Genomic DNA, 17260 nt, shown 5'->3' with positions numbered 1-17260 from the left:
CGGTCCAGCTGCTTACGTCGGCTCTCCTGACGCAGCAGCCTCTGCTTCTGCTCTCGCTCTTCCTCCAAACGCTGCGTCTCCCTCTGCTCTCTCTGAGGCGCATGACCAAAGGACAAAAGTCGATATTAAAAGGAACACCAAACAGACGAGCAATATTATATCGAGATTAAAAAAAAGTTCTTGCTTGAGCCTGGCTTTGAGGTCCGTTGGGTAACGCCTAAAAGTCTTTACCAGAAGCTGAGCCTCTTCTTCTTTCAGCTGTTTCGCCTGCCTCCTCTGCCGCTCTGCGGCCTCCATCTGAGCTCGCAGGAAATCCAGTTGCTGATGGTTGTTCTCCAGTTGACGCTGGACCTCCTGCGTCTCACGCTCCTCTTTGGCCTGGCGGTCCATTTCCCAAAGCTGGGCGAAGAGTTTGTCCTCCTCCTGTCGTAAGCGTCGGGCTTCCTCCCGCGTCCGGATCTGAGCCGCTCGCTCGGTGCAGACTTCGTCCTGCCTTTGACGTGTCAGGGCAGCCCGCAGCTCTTCGCTCTGCTCTCTGAAACACAACGGGCAACGCGCTGGAGCTCTCTCTTTTAACACGTTATCAAGAAGAGGGATACACTGTCATTATTCCATCTCATGGCATTAATATTCAGTGTGAACAATTGATCTACTTGAGTTGTTAAGAATGTTGATTAAAAGGAGACGAACAGAACTTCAGCGATTTGAATCCTTAACTAGGTAGAATAATCAATTTTGGGGAAGACACCTTGAGCAAAGACTTTGAGCCTTGCACATTATGAATGCTGATACATTTTCGAAGTAGAATGAAGGTGACAACACACCAAAATGTAAATACATCATCGCATTCTTATGTGAATAAATTGAAACTATTTCCACTGTAATACTGAGTTCCTCTTAACGAATACCTGAAGAGCTGTTCAAGCTTCTCAGCAGCGACTTTCTGCCTGTCACTCTCTCTTCTCTCTCGCAGGGACTTGGCTCTCTCTCGCATCCTAGCTTGTCTCTCAAGCACAGTCTCTGTTTTGGACTCAAGCTCTCTGAGGAGTTCTCTCTCTTCCTCTTCCAGGAGGTCACGCAATCTGGCATTACAGGTGGGGTAGGAGGTGGAGGGGGATCATTTAGTGAGTTGTTACTAGACATCACAAAATTAAAACTAGCGTCTAACGATTTGTTCATTTATATGGCGCTAAAGGATCAAACAAGAAACCTCTCCCTCCGCTCATCAATGCTCATCTGGTATTGCTCCATGGCTTCATGGAGTCGCCTCTCAATAGTGCCAGACACAATGCGGCGATCAGTGTTCCTTTCCCACAGCATCCTCAGATCGCAAGTACTTTGATCCTTGGTATACTCCAGCACTTTATCGCGTGCCCCCTCCTGTTTCCGTCTCTCCTCAATAAGGTAATCAGCTGGTCTTGCCGACGGAAACCTTGCTCTCTTAAAAATAACAATTAAACATTATACAAAAAAAAAAAAAAAGATTAAGATTAAGTGGAAAATAGCTTAAGTGTAGCAAGTGGTTTATATTCTCTTTTAGTGAGATGCAAATATATGCATTCACTAAGAAACTGACTAAAAGACTGGCACCTAGATATCTCGAAAGTGCCGAAGGTTATGCCTTTCACAAATCAAAGAAAACGTTGCTGCCTTTTTTCTTTTTAGTCGCACTGGACTGAGATGAAGTAGGAGATGATGAAAACGTAATTACTTCAACATATATTGTCATGTGTCTCAATTCCATGTGCTGTTACAGAAAGTCGAAGCTCAATTGATTTACGTCTAACTCTCAGAGGCCGGGCTAATTCAGCCCAAGTAATCGTTTTCAGTCAAAATGCGGCTATAAGTCTGAAAACAATCCTCGAGTGCTAAACTCTTAGTAATGAATAGTAAGGTAGCTCACCACCGCGACTGAATGTGGTGTTGGTCCTGTGAATTCTCGACATCGTACTTTGCTTCTGTGACCAACTAACATGTTGACATATGTTGAAGGAATAATCGTTCGTCTTTAACATCAATTAGAGCTTTAAACTTATGTACAAGTAAGCAATTTAGGAGACGTCCAACACTCCACACTTTTGTTTACAGAAGGTGGTTCGCTACCATGGCAACAGGGACCCAGGACATCTAACTTGGCTCTCTCCTACGGTGCCCGGGATGTGACATCTTTTTTTTCTAATTTTATTTATTCGTTTATTTTTAACGTGCGCGGTAAGTCGTGAGCGTTCACGATTTAAGCTATAATATAATATAATATAATATAATATAATATAATATAATATATGTTTTAATTTCCATTTTCTCCTTAAAATTCCTAATATAGACATCAGCAGCGGCATACTCCTCTTCACAGGTCAAAACACAGGAATGTTACTAAGAAAATATCTTTATTTTAAATGAAACAATTAAATGATTAATACAGCACTATAACAGTCCTTAGTTTTCCATTTATCAGTCATGAAATAAAAATAACAGACATTCAAGAGGATGACATTATACACAAGTAATGAAATGTTCACATTAGGCCAAATCCTGCCAAAAAAAAAAAGTTCTACAAGAAGAGCCTTTAACAAGCATTAGAAATAACTTACACATCACGTATTACCACACACCTCATCACAACATAAAGGGTATCTATTACTGAGCACAGTGAAGACACAGATGGTAATGGGAAATGCACAACTATTTACACATACATAATGCAAGCAGGGAAGAAACCTACCCTCCCTACTGCCGTCACATTGCCCTTTTTGTAAGGCCTAACCACCTCACACAGTCCAACACCAGGTCTTTAAGTTGCTGAGGGCATGCTGGGCTCTCTGTGTCCTCCTTGATCAGCCAGGCCCAGCTGGCTTTCCCATTGGTTGTTCACTCTGTATCCTCTGAGGTGCAGTCCCAGGGCTGTTACCATAGCCGCTGACTCTTTCAGACCTTTTGGCCAGGCATACGAGGGAACTGTGCCAGTCTGACAGTCCAGGGCCAGCTGTGTCACTGTCGTGGTCTCATCTCCACCCACAACGTAAAGCCACCCAGTCTCACTGGCCTCTCCCCAGTGTATCCAGGAGGCAGGTAGGCTGAAGGTTAAATGGGTCTCTACCCATGGGTAGGGCAGGTAAGCCAAAGCAGCACTCAGGTGCCCTGGCTGGGCTCTTGGGGTCACTTTCCATATGCTCACCACCTGCTGCTGACACTAGCCATAGCCCCCTCTCTGGCAGCCAACTATTGGACACACACCCTGGGGTGCCCACAGCAGCTCTTCCCTTGCACTGGCCATTTCACATGTCTCCTGCCTCCTGTATCTGTGCACTTGCTGGTACAAAGTCTTCACATGGTGTCAGCTCACAGCTGAATCTTTGTGGGGCTCTTGTGCAACTACCTCATAATGATAAGGCCTCAGTTACTGCACTGACTCAAGAAGAAACAATTACTGAGAAAACTGATATTTTGGTGTGGTTTGGCAAGCTTGGCCTTAAAAAGGCAAGATTAATGAAATCCCCTCATTTTAAACAACATCGGATTATCGACACAACTCAACAGGTACTAATTCCTAAACATATTAACACAACAGGGAAACAGGGAATGCACAACTATTTATGCATACAGCTGCCAGGGATGCTGGGAAGAGGCCTGCTCTTGCCAGTGCCACTACATTATTAATGGACAGATTGCACCATTTTGATAGGATGGTTACCCTTTATTGTATAATGCATTACACAAGCTAATGCAAAGTCAGCACAGACAGCACTGTCTGCCACAAAAGGACACAGGCAAATACACTATGGCTGGATTCTATCTACGTCTTTTTAGCATTCGTGGAAGTAAATTTATTTGATGAAGCACAGCTAAAGATTTAGTGAACGTACTTTTCATACGAATTCACAAATATGAACAAGTTTATGCTATGAATGGCAACTCTTTACACCATGGCTAATGGATTATACGACCCGCCAGGGTGTGTCTCTATGTATATTTATAATTACCTCTCGATTCTTGCAGCAAACAATGTGTGGAGCTGACTGAGGTGGGACTTCCAGGCAAGCTGGGCTGATAGGCTATGTTAGATACATCCACTGACCAATTAGACTGTGGCTGATAGGCCTGCGAGTCTTTGATAGGCTGGTATGTCAGGTCAATTTGGAGTGGAGCCTCTGGGACGGAGGTCATTTGAGGTGAGTAACCTGGTATGGATGAAACTGCCTCAAGGTCCAACGGTGCAGTAGACTGGTAAGTGGGATTTTCTAAGTGTTGAGCTGCGCTTGTTGAAATGACTGTGTATTCGGTGATGGTGACCAAAGGCTCAGTGTTTTCTAAGTTCAGATAGCATGGAACTTGCTTTTGGGGGTCACTTAGGGGCTGCTTCTCCTCACGCTGGTACTCATTCACTGAGGTAAGCTCTGCAGGAAGCTCTTGGGGTTTTACACTCGGGACCGTACATTCAGCGTTGACGTCCACCTTCATTAACTGGCAGTGAAGAGGTTCCTAAAGAGAAAAGATCACGTTCGACTGTAAACCAAAAACCATTGAAAGAGGACCTCCCTGATCTTAGGAATTAAAAAAAAAAGAAAAAGAAAAAAAGAAACACCGATCAAGTTCTCAAAGAGGAAGCGAAACTAATATTCTCTTCTCAATGTATCAAATCATTGTAAATCTAAGAACAGATTGAGGATTCACCTTTTCTGGCCATTCATCTCTGAACTTTGGCTGAGGAATGTCGGGATACAGTCTGTTTTTCAACCTGTTAAATGATTATAAAACATTGATCATTGCAATACTTTTAAGCATATATATCTGGCTGAAACAACACTTACATGAGTAATAGGTCATGGGTAATTTTTAAGAGGGTAATAACCATGTAATATAGTGCTAAATGAGATATTTGCCCCTTACCATGTTCTCTTTCTGTAGCATAGTGTGGTGATGATGGTGAGGACAAGGACAGTAGCAACCAAGGCTATGGCAGTCTCAGTGATTATCTGAGGAGCTTAACAATCAAGACATAGTAGTCGTTATCACACTTCTTATCTTAAAAATTCCAAATAATGTGGCAGAATGATTTGGAGATTAGTTTTAGAATCACTCTGAATGCTAAATATGTTCAGGTATTTTGAACAAGCATTTGAAGTACGCTAATTAGAAAAAGCAATTCTACAAAGACCATTAACCAAATCAAAGCACTTGCACACTTACGTTGTGGGGCCACACTGATACCAATACTGGCCTCCAGGCCCTCTCCTGCAGAGGTATAAGCCTTCACCAAGAACTGGTATGAATCGGCATCAAGTTCCTGAGTCCAATTTCTTGCCGCAGGGTTTTGAATATTAAAACACGTAGGATCTGCGTATAAACAGGGGTCACGGCGAGGGAAAGGTACGTTACAGTTGACAGAAGATTAAGTGAAAGTGTAATATGACGAGAAATGTGGGACACAAATTCCCCCATGTTCCCCTTTTGCTTACTCTTGCTCTCACTTCTGGAGTAAGACACGATATAGCCTTTTATGATGCCCCTGCGGTGCACCAAGGGCACTGGATCCCAAGAAAGCACAACTTTTGAGCCCTCCTGCCTGGTTGTAAGGTTCTGAACCTTGCCTGTTGGAGCTGAGACAGAGGGACAGCACCACTCAACAGAAAATTATAACATAACAGAGTTATACCCAATACAGTAAAATGTAAAGACTATGATCATGGCTGTTTGAGAGCAAGGACAGAAAGCGCAAATCTTTTAATCATTGAAAAGGTTTGTGCGGTTCACATCTGAATTGTTTCAGACAGGAAACAACTTAATTACATTTCTTTAAGTACCTGATAAATAAATTCATTAGCTCAGTTATGTCAGTTTTTAAAAGAAGAAAAAAAAAAAGAAGTTAAAAAAAAAAGGAAAAAAAATGGTTTCAGTTAGCCAACTGCTAATGTCAGATCTCTGCCCCTACCTCCCTGTCTCCTGGCCAATAAGAGCCAAGTTAGATCCCATTGGCTAATCACATTGTTCCCCGATCATTGTGTACACCTGTCCTTAGTTTGTCCCTCATTGTGTCTGCCTATATACACCCCTGTGCTTCTCTTTGTACCTGGGTGAAGTCTGCACTTGCTGTCTGTACTGAGTCATTCCTAGTTCCTGATTTTCCTGGGAATGACTCGGCTTTGGAAAGCTTTGAAAATGAATACTTTCCTGGTCATTTTCACCCTATTTGTAACAGCTAATGAACCATATCTATTGGTCTATCCTTCTTATCACAGCCCAGTCACTGTAGCATCAGAAGATGAAGGCTAGCACTCTAACCCAACATTTCCAGTATGTGTCATACCAGTCCCCGCATCTCTTCCCATTGTGATTTTTCTAACATTATCAACTGTCTAATGATGTGGGGAAAAGGGCACTGACATTCGGTTCTACTCAAATGAACTTACCTTGCTCTTCCACATAACCATAGCTTCTCTTCAGCAGCTTTGGACCACGTTGTGTGCAAGCATAGACAGACAGAGTGTATCTCTCCCCTGCCATTAAGTTATCTGTTCAAATGACAGAGAGAATGTTGTAAGAAAATTCATTCTACCAGATTTCTTTTACACAACTTGCACATTCAAACAAATCTTTTTGACAGACATTTGCATATCTATGCCCAAATGTACTACAGTTATTGTAAGCTGCAAGATGTTTTCACTATTCTATGATTTGTGCTCCTCTGATTACATCATAAAAAGGCAATCTGTAGTATAGTGTAGCTACAGTTCTGTTACAGATAACAAAATGACCTTTGCTTCATTTACATATCATAATGACATTGGACATTACATATCAACAAATACGGATCTAGGGCCCTAATTATAATTCGATCATTAACAAAGGACTGGTAATTAATTATATTTAAAATGGATATCATACATTTTGTTTCTTTTGTCTGTCATGTTGTATAACAGTTTCAACCATTTCTATTTCTTATTTTACTTTGTGTCCGTGCACGTGTTTGTATGCCTGTTTGTGTGTGTATGCGTGTATGTGTGTGTGTGTGTGTGTGTGTGTGTGTGTTGGAATTTTGTGGGAAATCATTGTAGGAGTATCAACCACCTATGACTTTTAGTCAAAGTTTACTTTTGAATGAGGCAGAACCTATGAATAGCTTAATTTCGACTAAATCAGGAATGGAGTACATGAGGATAGCCAGTGAGCTCACTGTTACCCGTGCTGATTGAGGAGTACGGTAGCGAAAGTTTATGTGTGTGAAGAGTACACTTGACATTGGATTACTTCGCTAGTGCAGTTGGAATTCGTAGATTGCTGGAATCTCCATAACTCCTGAATTTATGACATCCTGCCACCCACCCAAATATGTCTTGAATCGTGTCGTTTGTTTAGCTTTGTTAATATAAATGTTGTTGAGTTGAACCGTGTGATGATGAGCTGTGTAAACATTCCTAAATAAATGTTTGTTAAATGTTGCTGTTCGTGTTAAAACTTAAGTCTGTCTGTAGAGCGTTATGTTTTTTTCTATGCTCAGTCGCAGGTAGACTAATCTTGACTGTATTCAAACCATTGTTTAATTTCTTTGTAAGACGCTTTGCATTAGCACGACAGATGCAATTACAGTCTATGACTTATGAAACCCATGCGCTGCACTGAATGTTTCAGATATGCCTCCCACCTGTAATTTCCCCAACAGACATAAAGTAATGAGCCAGGTCGTCACAAACACTCTTTTTAAAACGCAGCACACTGGTCCAGTAATGCAAATGTTGTACTCTTCTCTTAGCTGACAAACCTGATTGAATCCTAGCACTTGTGTTTTCAAGAGGGATCTTCATCCAGTCTATTGAACACTCATTCCTGTGGGTTTGGAACCAGTCTATCACATATCCACACTCGGCATCAGGACTGCGTGGCCAGGAAAAATTAAAACCTCCTTCATGGCCGGTGCTTGTGAGAACAGGTTCAGCTGTAAATGAAAGACCGTTACAAACATTTTAAACTGAACATACAGAAAGATATATATCGCTGTGACAATATACTCTTGAATTACATATTATATTCGACATGTATTAATTTGTCTGCTTGGTAAGACAGGCTAACTTTGCAGCTTGAGTTCCTACTCCGTTATATTCTGAACATGAAGTCATGTCTATGGAGGTGCTTAAATTTGGGTCTTGCACCCTGACCCATGCCCCCCCCCCCCCCCCCCCCCCACCTGACTCAGGCTCGGCGATGCGGACACTGGAGGGGGGAGAGCAACCGGCGCTGTTAGCAGCCGATACAGTTATAATGTCGGTCACGTTGCGCCTGGTTATGCAATTCATCTGTGCATCATTTATCTCCTCTGGTGTGGTATTGTCCATGGTCACGGTGTAGTGTAAGATTTTTCCATGGCTTTTTCTGAGCTGTAGAAATTTAAAAAAAAAAAAAAAAAAGAAAAGAAAAAAAGAAAAGGAAGTTAATGGGTTATGTACACTGTACATATTCAAATAACTGCTTTTAATTTGCATTTACAGCGCAACACCTACTTTCCATGCGATAACAGTTTCTCCGCTGGATCTGTGCGCCCACACGTCGAGAGCTTCGGGAACTGGAGGAAAATGAATAAAACGCACTCAGTGATCAAGAATGAATTTGATGAATCGAGGCTGACGCATAGTCAGGGGGGGCGTGACTGATATAAAGTACCTATCACACAATTACGGGAGGGGGATTCTGAAGGCATGAGAGAAAAGCAGATAAGGATTTCATTTCTTACATCTCTCATGCTCTTTTTAGCTCTCATATTTTTCATATTCTAAAATGACAGGGTTCGATTTAGAATGATTTCGGTATTCTGTATTTGGTTCCAACACTCACTGTCCTCTGTGGTACTGAAGCTGCGAGGGGTACTCCAGTCGCTCCATTTCCACCTGTATCTGCAGCGCACTTTGACCACGTAGTCAGTAAACGGTTGTAGGTCCACAAGATTAACTGATTGGAGTCCAGGTCCAGTAAAGTTTCTCTTTTTTTTGTACAAATGTACAAATGTTAGACGCGTGAGAATGGCTTTCCATCAACATGGTGACATTCACAAAACGATTAAGAAAAGGCTGGTTCTATGGCTCAGTAGTCAAGGCATCTCTGTTTGACAGACGCAAGGAATAAATCATTTCCTTCATAATATGTAGAAGTCTGAAAAACGCTATGCGGCTACCGCAGCGACGGATTTTTGTTATATTCAGCTGTCAGAGCATTGGGGAATGTTACTCAGTATGCTCTCTATGAATAAGGGAAGGCACCAACCGTTTCAGAATGTTCACTGTCCTGAAGTTCCATCTCGCACTCCAGTAGGAATGACTTATATTGCTTCCCATTCCATGGCCATGAAATGTTTGCATTTCGTGCTGATGCAGTTACAGGCTGCAGCACTGGGGCGTGTAACCACACTACGACCACAAACAAAAAAAAAAGAGAGGCGGAAGAGGTCAAATGTGATTTCATTTAAAAAAAAAAAAAAAAAAACCCGCAAAAAAAACCCCATTCAATCCTTCATTAGCTCTCATAATATTCTTCAAATTTATTAACTATGTTATATGTTATATTAACTGGAAGTGCATATATACATGGAAAATTAAATGATGATGATACAGATCATACAAACAGATGTGCTTACCTCTGTCTTTGGGGTCGGCAGTGTATTTGATGGTTTTCTGTCCGAGGCTGTTTTTGGCCGTCAAAATCCAGGTCCTCTCACCTTGATTGATGCTTTCATTTAGGCTACAACTACAGTCTTTACAGTGTCCAGTCTTTGCACACACACAAGGGCTGTATAAAACAAGCAAAATAATTAGAGCCATGCTAAATGTTATTGTTTACTGATACTGTATTTGATAGGGAGGGAGTTCTGCACCTTCCATTGATTGAATACTTTGTGGCATCATTAAGGCCTGTGTTTGGACCACTATTCCAGACGCACTCCACAGTTTTGAGGTCACGCGTTGTACAGTTAAACCCATAATCTTGTGGTGGGGCTGCAGCAAAGAGTCATATGACAGATTTTAGATTCAGACAGTTCTCTGACAACTTACCACAATTACACAGATAAATACACAGTTGTTTATTATGTGTCTTTAGACACGGATGTGTACTGGAGAACAAGCTCAAGTAATGGTCCATGGACAGTGATAACAGTCTGAGTAAACAGTTGAGCACTGCAGACAGCCTTTGGAAGGAGAGACACATGTCTGTGTAATTTGTTGCGCCTCCACACCCATAGTGGATGAAATGAATGATGCGCACTCAAACTACAGTGGATGTGAAATGAACAGTTACATAGAAAAGCAATGTTTGTGAAAGTAACAGTACGTCATTGACTGATATTTTTATTTCTCATTTACTGCATTTACATCTGAATTGTCTAAATGCAGAGCGATAATAGATGGTCTTTGATGAGATTAAAACAAGAAAGTGTACTCACTGCCAAACTTTATGGTTGCACCTTTGTCTCCACATAACAGGTCGTATCCCGTCTCATAAGTGGGTTTAGGTAAGGTATATGGCTTTGTGGCATAGGTCCGATTGCTTATCTTAATGACGAAACTGTCATGCGGTTCCGACGTTTCCTCTGAGCCCAGGATGCAGCAGGATGTGATGTTGCTCCCCACCTTAAAACTCTGATTACGTGGGAAGATTTTTGTTTGTGAATCTGGTTTAATGTCAGCATCCTCTCCTGTATATGTGAGAATAAACGGTTAAATTTTACTTTCAATTTCACAAGGTTTATCTGACAGCATACTCTCTGTTTATGTATCTATATATATATATATATATATATATATATATATATATATATATATACACACATATATACACACACACACACACATCACACACATAGATAGACAGATAGACAGATAGATAGATAGATAGACAGATAGACAGATAGACAGATAGATAGATAGATAGATAGATAGATAGATAGATAGATAGAGAGAAATGCAGATACACACAGACGAACATAGATGCACAAAGTATCTCTCACCTTTTAGAATCATTTCTGTCCACTTGCTCCATTTGCTAACAGGATGCTGATATTGGGAGCGGATTCTGACCGTATGGGAGGTACAGTTGAGCGGTAATGGGGAGGTCCATTCCCACTGATGAGGCCCCACTTGGTTGAGTAATACCTCTACAGTGTCCTAAGATGTTTCACGTTAAACAGTACAATCACTGCTGCTGTTGAGCATTCATGTGCGGGTTATGTAAAAGACATGTTGCCAGTAACTATGATGATCACTTGAATCGTTTATGACAAAGACACACTTAAACAAGGAAGAGGTTTTACTGTACTTTTGATGTTAATATGGTTTGTAAATCACTTACATTATGAACACGCTCATTCAGTTCGGTTCGTATCACCTCGATTTCATAGATGAGGTTTTTCGATTGGATTTCAGGGGGGATACTGTCTTCCCAAGTGACTTTTATCATCCAGGTATTGTAGTCTGGATACAATGTCATGTTTTGAGCTTCGGGAGGCAGAAACCCTGTGAATCAATGCGAAAATCAAAGCGTCATATGTAAAAACCAAAAAATTCATTTATCAAAGCAGCTTAAGAACTTTGGGCGACATGGCATTTAGCAAAACCAAGACTATACAGTAGGTTTACTATTTACACTTGCTCTACTTGTGACTTACCATTCTGATTTCCTTGGGCTATCACCAAAATAAGGAAAGCCCACAGAAGATGAACGAACATGACAAAAACCAAGAGAGGTATTTTCTTGAAGTGATGAGGTAATAGCTTATAGCAGTCTAATGATCATGGACTTCGTTATCCATTAGACCTGAAACGAGACATGACCATGGAGTTTGATTAGACAGAAACCCACCATTTGTAAGAACTGCATGGACCTGCAGCTGTTTTCATGTTAAAAAACTTAAACTGAGTTTTTCTTTCTTTTTCTCTCCCCTCTTATAATGATATTCTTTGACAGTCTGAATGAAGATGCGTTCAGATCTTTGTGCTGACATAAATCTTCCTTTACGACAGTACAAGTGGCGAATAATCATTAAAAAAAAAAAAAAAATCAAGTAATTTGACACCGGCATTACTGGCAAGTGCAACTGATTCAACTGTCTTCCTCCCTCTGGTCTTTCATTGTCGTCTTAGACATCCACTTAAACACATTTACATACTCTGGGCGCAGAACCAAAAAGATGTATAGTTTTGATAATCCTTCAATATAAACATTAGTATATGCTGGACGTTCACATCAAAAATTACCCAATACCACAAGGCCAGGAAACATGAATAAGCTTAGTTTTTCTTCTGAGTCAGATTTTCAATAACAAAACAATTCAAAAGGCCTCAAGTATAAAGCCTACATTTTTAGTATTTCTTAAAAGAATAGCGGAACAAAAGACAAATGAAGTAAATATGTTGCTGGACTAGCCGACATTTCATTCTTAGTCAAGGAAGTAGATTTCAACCCTTTCAACCATTAACCATTTCAGGAACCTTTAGATCTACATAGAGCTAGAGAGGTCAGGAAATCGTTGATACAGACACTCCAGTGGGTTCAACTTTCAACTACATGCCAGAATGGTTTGAAAAATTGCCCCTACTGTTTATGTACATATATACACACACACACACACACACACACATATATATATATAACATTACATTGCATTTATTTAGCAGACGCTTTTATCCAAAGCGACTTACAAGTGGGGAAACAAGTCAAGGTATAGTGAGTTAGCCCTAAGTGCTACATCTATAAAATAAAGGTGAGAGTTAGGGTGTTGGGAGAGGTGGTGCTGTGATGGCTGCCCAGTCAGATCGTTACACTGGCGTTTTTACTCGAGCTGCACACACCTCGAAAATAAACTGATTCAATAAATTATATTTGGCTGTTCAACAATTATATAAAAGCCAAATACTATTTTTTCTTATTTACAGTGTCAATGAATAAAACTAGAATTAGCGTCACTCCGATCAAAGTGATGAATACTTTAATGCTGTTTCCAAAATGCGCCACAATAGATGGTACTTGCGCCGCGTCAGCCTCATAAAAAATATAAAATTAGGATGGCTATTGTGTACTCATACCCCAAAGCTAAACTGATGGAGTGGTTACAAACGATGTACTATGCAGTCATTGACCTGTTGCCCCATTTAACTAGACTACGTAAAAAACACTGTAATTAATGAAGACAGGTCCAATTTAAACATCTGCATTTGTAACTAGAATCACCATGCGGAATAAATGCTCATTCATAGAAACGTGCCCACCCGCCCCGCAACTCGACACAACTGAAAGCACTCAAGACGATTTCATAAAAAAAAATCGTTCACACTCTAACACAAAGCTTAATCAACCTATAAAAATTTTTGGGAAATTTGCCTATATACATATATACACGTTTGACGCTTGCAATCATGTTTAAAATCACGTTACATAAAACAGTAATCATAATCTGGAATTAAAGGTACGATAATTAACTTACACAAAACTCTGATGTAAACTCAGTCAAGTTCTGTAGTTACAAAAAGAAGAAACGCTTCATTCGCTCGAGGAAAAGATTCTAGCCCGTGTCTTCGATCTTGTTTATGGTGACGTCTTACTCCTCCTCATCTCCGATCAGCTCATCCCTCTATGCGAACAAATGATAAAAGAAGGATTCCGTACGATAAAAGGATAATAGCATCACTGCCCAGTGAGAGAGACAGAGAGTCGATTGTGGCTTCCAGCTCAGACGTACACCAACACACTGACTCTTAGAAACTTCTGTGCGCTCGTATCTTCGCACGTAGGGCGCACGATTCCTGTTTCCCAGAAACTTGCGGGAAGGGGCGGGTAGTTTTAAATGGAAGTTCTCAGACTTGAAGGCAGTTTTCACGGCTGTCGTCATCACGACATACAATTAAATAGACGGCGGCAACAGCTGGCCGTTTTGACTTTATTCGGTTTAAAAGTAAAAAAGCTCTTAAAAAGCTTAACTGTAGGAAGTTAACACTTGTTTTTGTTCAGTTCAATTTGTATGTATTTTCTCATGTCTTTTCTCAGTTTGAGATCATGGCTACATTGCACCACTCCGAGACGCTTACTGTTCGAGAAAATATGTATGAGCAATACTTTCTAACACACTGAAGTCAGTAGGGCATTGGCGAATTCCACTGTAACTTTAGTGAAAGATTCTATATAGATGGAAAAAACCAAACCAAAACAAACAAAAAACAAACAAAAACCCCCCCAAAACAACGATGTGTTGATTAATTGAAGACCATCGTCATGAAAAGAGTGAAAACATAATCCTAGAGGGATATCACAGTAGTTTAGATAAGACGGTGTATTGGTGTTTTAAGACTTGTTGATCTATATAGTAAGAAACTATTGATCTTACTGGCTTTTCTTTACTCTTCATGTCGAGGTAATAAAGGCACGGGGTAGCATGACAGTACTAAAAAGTGTATTGTCCAGGCAGAGAAATTCACATGTACTAGACAAATTTAACCCTCGGGGAAAATGCAAAGCAGGCACAAGCAAAGGTGAGTGATGTATGTTTTATTAACAACGCATCCCTTTGATAAGATTGTTTGTCAAGGCTCAAACCTAATGCCCAAAACATACACTGTACTGTACAAGGGAGACCACAATAAAGGAAAACATCAAAAGTATATACAACTGGTCAAGGGTTTTTTTTTTTCCTCAAGCAAAAATATAAATTACACTTTTTTTTGTCTCCATAACTACCGCACCATCAGTATTAAATGGTACATAATTAAGATTCAGTTCTGACATCCAATACAGTGCTCTTCAGAGTCATGGGTGCACTCAGAGCGGTCATGAAACACGAGAACAAAAACAAAAACAAACAAACAAACAAACAAACAAAAAAAAACAACATAGAAGAATGAAGGTGCTCATTTTTTTTTGTAACTTAACATATCTGCAGGTACATTAAAAACATCTAAATTATTTCCACTACCCCTTACACCATAGAACAATCATCCCTTCAGAAATATTTGTATAGTTCCCGTCTCTGTGTCAGGGTCTAAATAGGATCTCTGATTAACTTGTAGTTTATGATCCTATGTAATTATATATATATATATATATACACACACACACACACATACATATGTGTATGTATGTGTATATATATGTACATACATAAAAATCAGATAAAATCAGACCATGCAAAAAGTACCTGTACCACTACAACAGAGAAATCTTAATATTACAACGGAAGCTGTGGGGAATGCACAGATGGGTAACTTCATTGTTTCCTCATGACATATCATCATTATTTATTCAGATACTGATTCATTATACAAAGTGCTGTATACCTTTCTGCTGAAATATCTGAACCAAGACCACTTTCAAGAACGTTCTGAGCAAACAGCTTGGAGCAGCCGCCGAGATGCAGCATTACACGAGGGGGATCGAATCTATCTTTCTGTTTTTCCCTTTTTTTTTCTTTTTTTTTTCCTTCCCGCTGAAGTGGTTATCAGAGCACATTGTCCGCCATTATAACCTCCATTAAGAATCAGAATCAGTGAGTGCATATTCATCCCAAAACATTCCACAGTTTTGTTTTTTTCCATCTTTCTTCTTCCTCTCATGGGTTCAACATACTATTATTGCCAGCAGACGATTTTAGATTAATAAGTTAACACTGCATGTCATACACTAAAAATCACAACACCTCCAAGTTTCAGGCAAAAGCCAAGGCAAAACAGAGGCCATCACCGATGGAATCATTAGTTTCTACAATAAATAAAAAATTTTAGACAATTTCATTTTTTGTAATAGGATTAAAGCTAATAAAAAATAAGGCAAAAAACAATTCAAGCTGCCTAAAAAGCATGACTGGTCCAGCCAAAAAAGGAGAGAACAAAACCTGCCTTCCTTTTTTTTTTCTTTTCTCAATAAAAACCAATTTATAACTAACAAATATGTTCAGAATCATCAGGCACATTGCATAGCAATTATTCAAATACTGACCTCAAAATTGAATAATAAGAAAGAAAAAACGTCCAAATGTATCAGTGATCAGCCTTCTATCAATGAAATGTTTGGATCAGAAAAGCGTTAGTATACTTCCATTAAGCTCACAGCGTATTTGTAAATTGACAGACGTTTACATTGTGATCAGGCCAATGATAGGACTTTGAAAAAGGGGTATGTCAGTAAATAATGATAGCGTTAACCACAAAATAACCTTTCTGCCACTACGTTGTTTTAGTTAAATAACTCTTAAAGGATCAGGTAAAACACCAGTTAGACCAGAAAAGCAAGCTTGCTCTTCTCCTACTGAGCGTAGGATCTGTACCTTTAATATCGTGATCAAAAATCAACAATCAGAATCTGACTTTTCTCTGAGAGAAACTTAAATTGGACTGAGGTCTTAGGAAGTCTTGAAAATGTGTGGTCTATTGAAAGTCATTTTAAGAGTGGGTTCATTAGATTAGTCTAATGTAGGATCATCCACTAACACTAACATGCTTTTAGATTTTATCTCAGCTCATATCTGGACAAACCCAGTCAGAGAGACAGAAACAGAAACAACAACAACAACAAAAAAAGACAAAATCCATTGGCTGAGCAGAGGAATATGGTTTGAAGAATCACTGTAGTCACTGATATAGACAGTATCTCAGTTGCATCAAATACTGATGATTGTCTAACATATCAGAGATATTATAATTAATGCAGACTGTTTATTCAGCCTTAACGTTCTTTCATGAAGCGGAAGAAATTTTTAAATCGGACAGCCATGAGGATATGTTTGCGGTGGGAGTTACAGTGGAGGAAACACTGCAATCTCCGGTAGTGTTTAACCCAAGCAGATGGATCCACAACGACAAGGGTACAAAAACATGCTTTTGATACTCCAGGAAGTTGCGTTACCTTAACAGAAAGATAAGCATGATGCTAAAGTATTGTTCTCGGAAAAAAAGAAAAAAAAAAAAAAAAAAAAAAGGTACAAGCTCAAAGTGCACTCAATGTGTTCTTTTGCATGAATTGCCATCTCAGTGTTGGGAAAAAAAAATAATACTTCAATGTTAAAATTTGTGTGTCCCCCCCCCGCCAAAAAAAAAAAAAAAAAATCAGTGCGGAAGTTCATTACTGTCAGTTGCAGGTTTGATTTTGGTTAAAACTCCTTCTGCAGGCATCTACAGTGACAGTCTTTAAGATTTTCCACTGTCTGTTCCATTGGCTCTGTGTTACCTCTGACTGACTCCATCTCCCTAAAAAGTTTCCCATGCCATAGGGAATGGTAAAAAGGGTGGAGGGGGTTAGG

General features: G+C 39.8%; 2 protein-coding genes across 2 annotated transcripts in view; both read right to left on the bottom strand.

The window, feature by feature from the left end:
• The window catches only part of cfap53 (cilia and flagella associated protein 53), a 2975-nt gene extending 1000 nt beyond the window's left edge, over window positions 1-1975 (bottom strand). The window contains exons 1-5 of the mRNA XM_030768042.1: window positions 1904-1975; window positions 1211-1440; window positions 909-1082; window positions 232-535; window positions 1-92 (exon numbers count right to left, since the gene is read on the bottom strand). The exon at window positions 1-92 is cut by the window's left edge and continues 127 nt beyond it. Coding sequence (XP_030623902.1) covers window positions 1-92; window positions 232-535; window positions 909-1082; window positions 1211-1440; window positions 1904-1975 — 872 coding nt within the window. The remainder of the gene's footprint in view (window positions 93-231; window positions 536-908; window positions 1083-1210; window positions 1441-1903) is intronic.
• An 816-nt stretch (window positions 1976-2791) lies between these two features.
• Window positions 2792-13864, bottom strand: LOC115807170 (leukemia inhibitory factor receptor-like). The gene is made up of 18 exons (XM_030768041.1): window positions 13729-13864; window positions 11329-11492; window positions 10988-11144; window positions 10424-10675; window positions 9857-9977; window positions 9620-9771; window positions 9250-9392; window positions 8824-8968; window positions 8493-8554; window positions 8180-8369; window positions 7757-7930; window positions 6408-6509; window positions 5457-5597; window positions 5188-5334; window positions 4888-4981; window positions 4672-4735; window positions 3981-4479; window positions 2792-3138 (listed from the first exon to the last, which is right to left on the bottom strand). The coding sequence occupies exons 1-18, from the start codon at window positions 13862-13864 to the stop codon at window positions 2792-2794; spliced, it is 3090 nt and encodes a 1029-aa protein (XP_030623901.1).
• Window positions 13865-17260: the final 3396 nt, after the last annotated feature.

The sequence above is a fragment of the Chanos chanos genome, chromosome 3 (genome assembly GCF_902362185.1).
Source record: "Chanos chanos chromosome 3, fChaCha1.1, whole genome shotgun sequence".
Taxonomy (NCBI): Eukaryota; Metazoa; Chordata; class Actinopteri; order Gonorynchiformes; family Chanidae; genus Chanos; species Chanos chanos.
The sequence above is the reverse complement of the archived record's forward strand: the minus strand, read 5'-3'. Positions and strand labels throughout refer to the sequence as shown.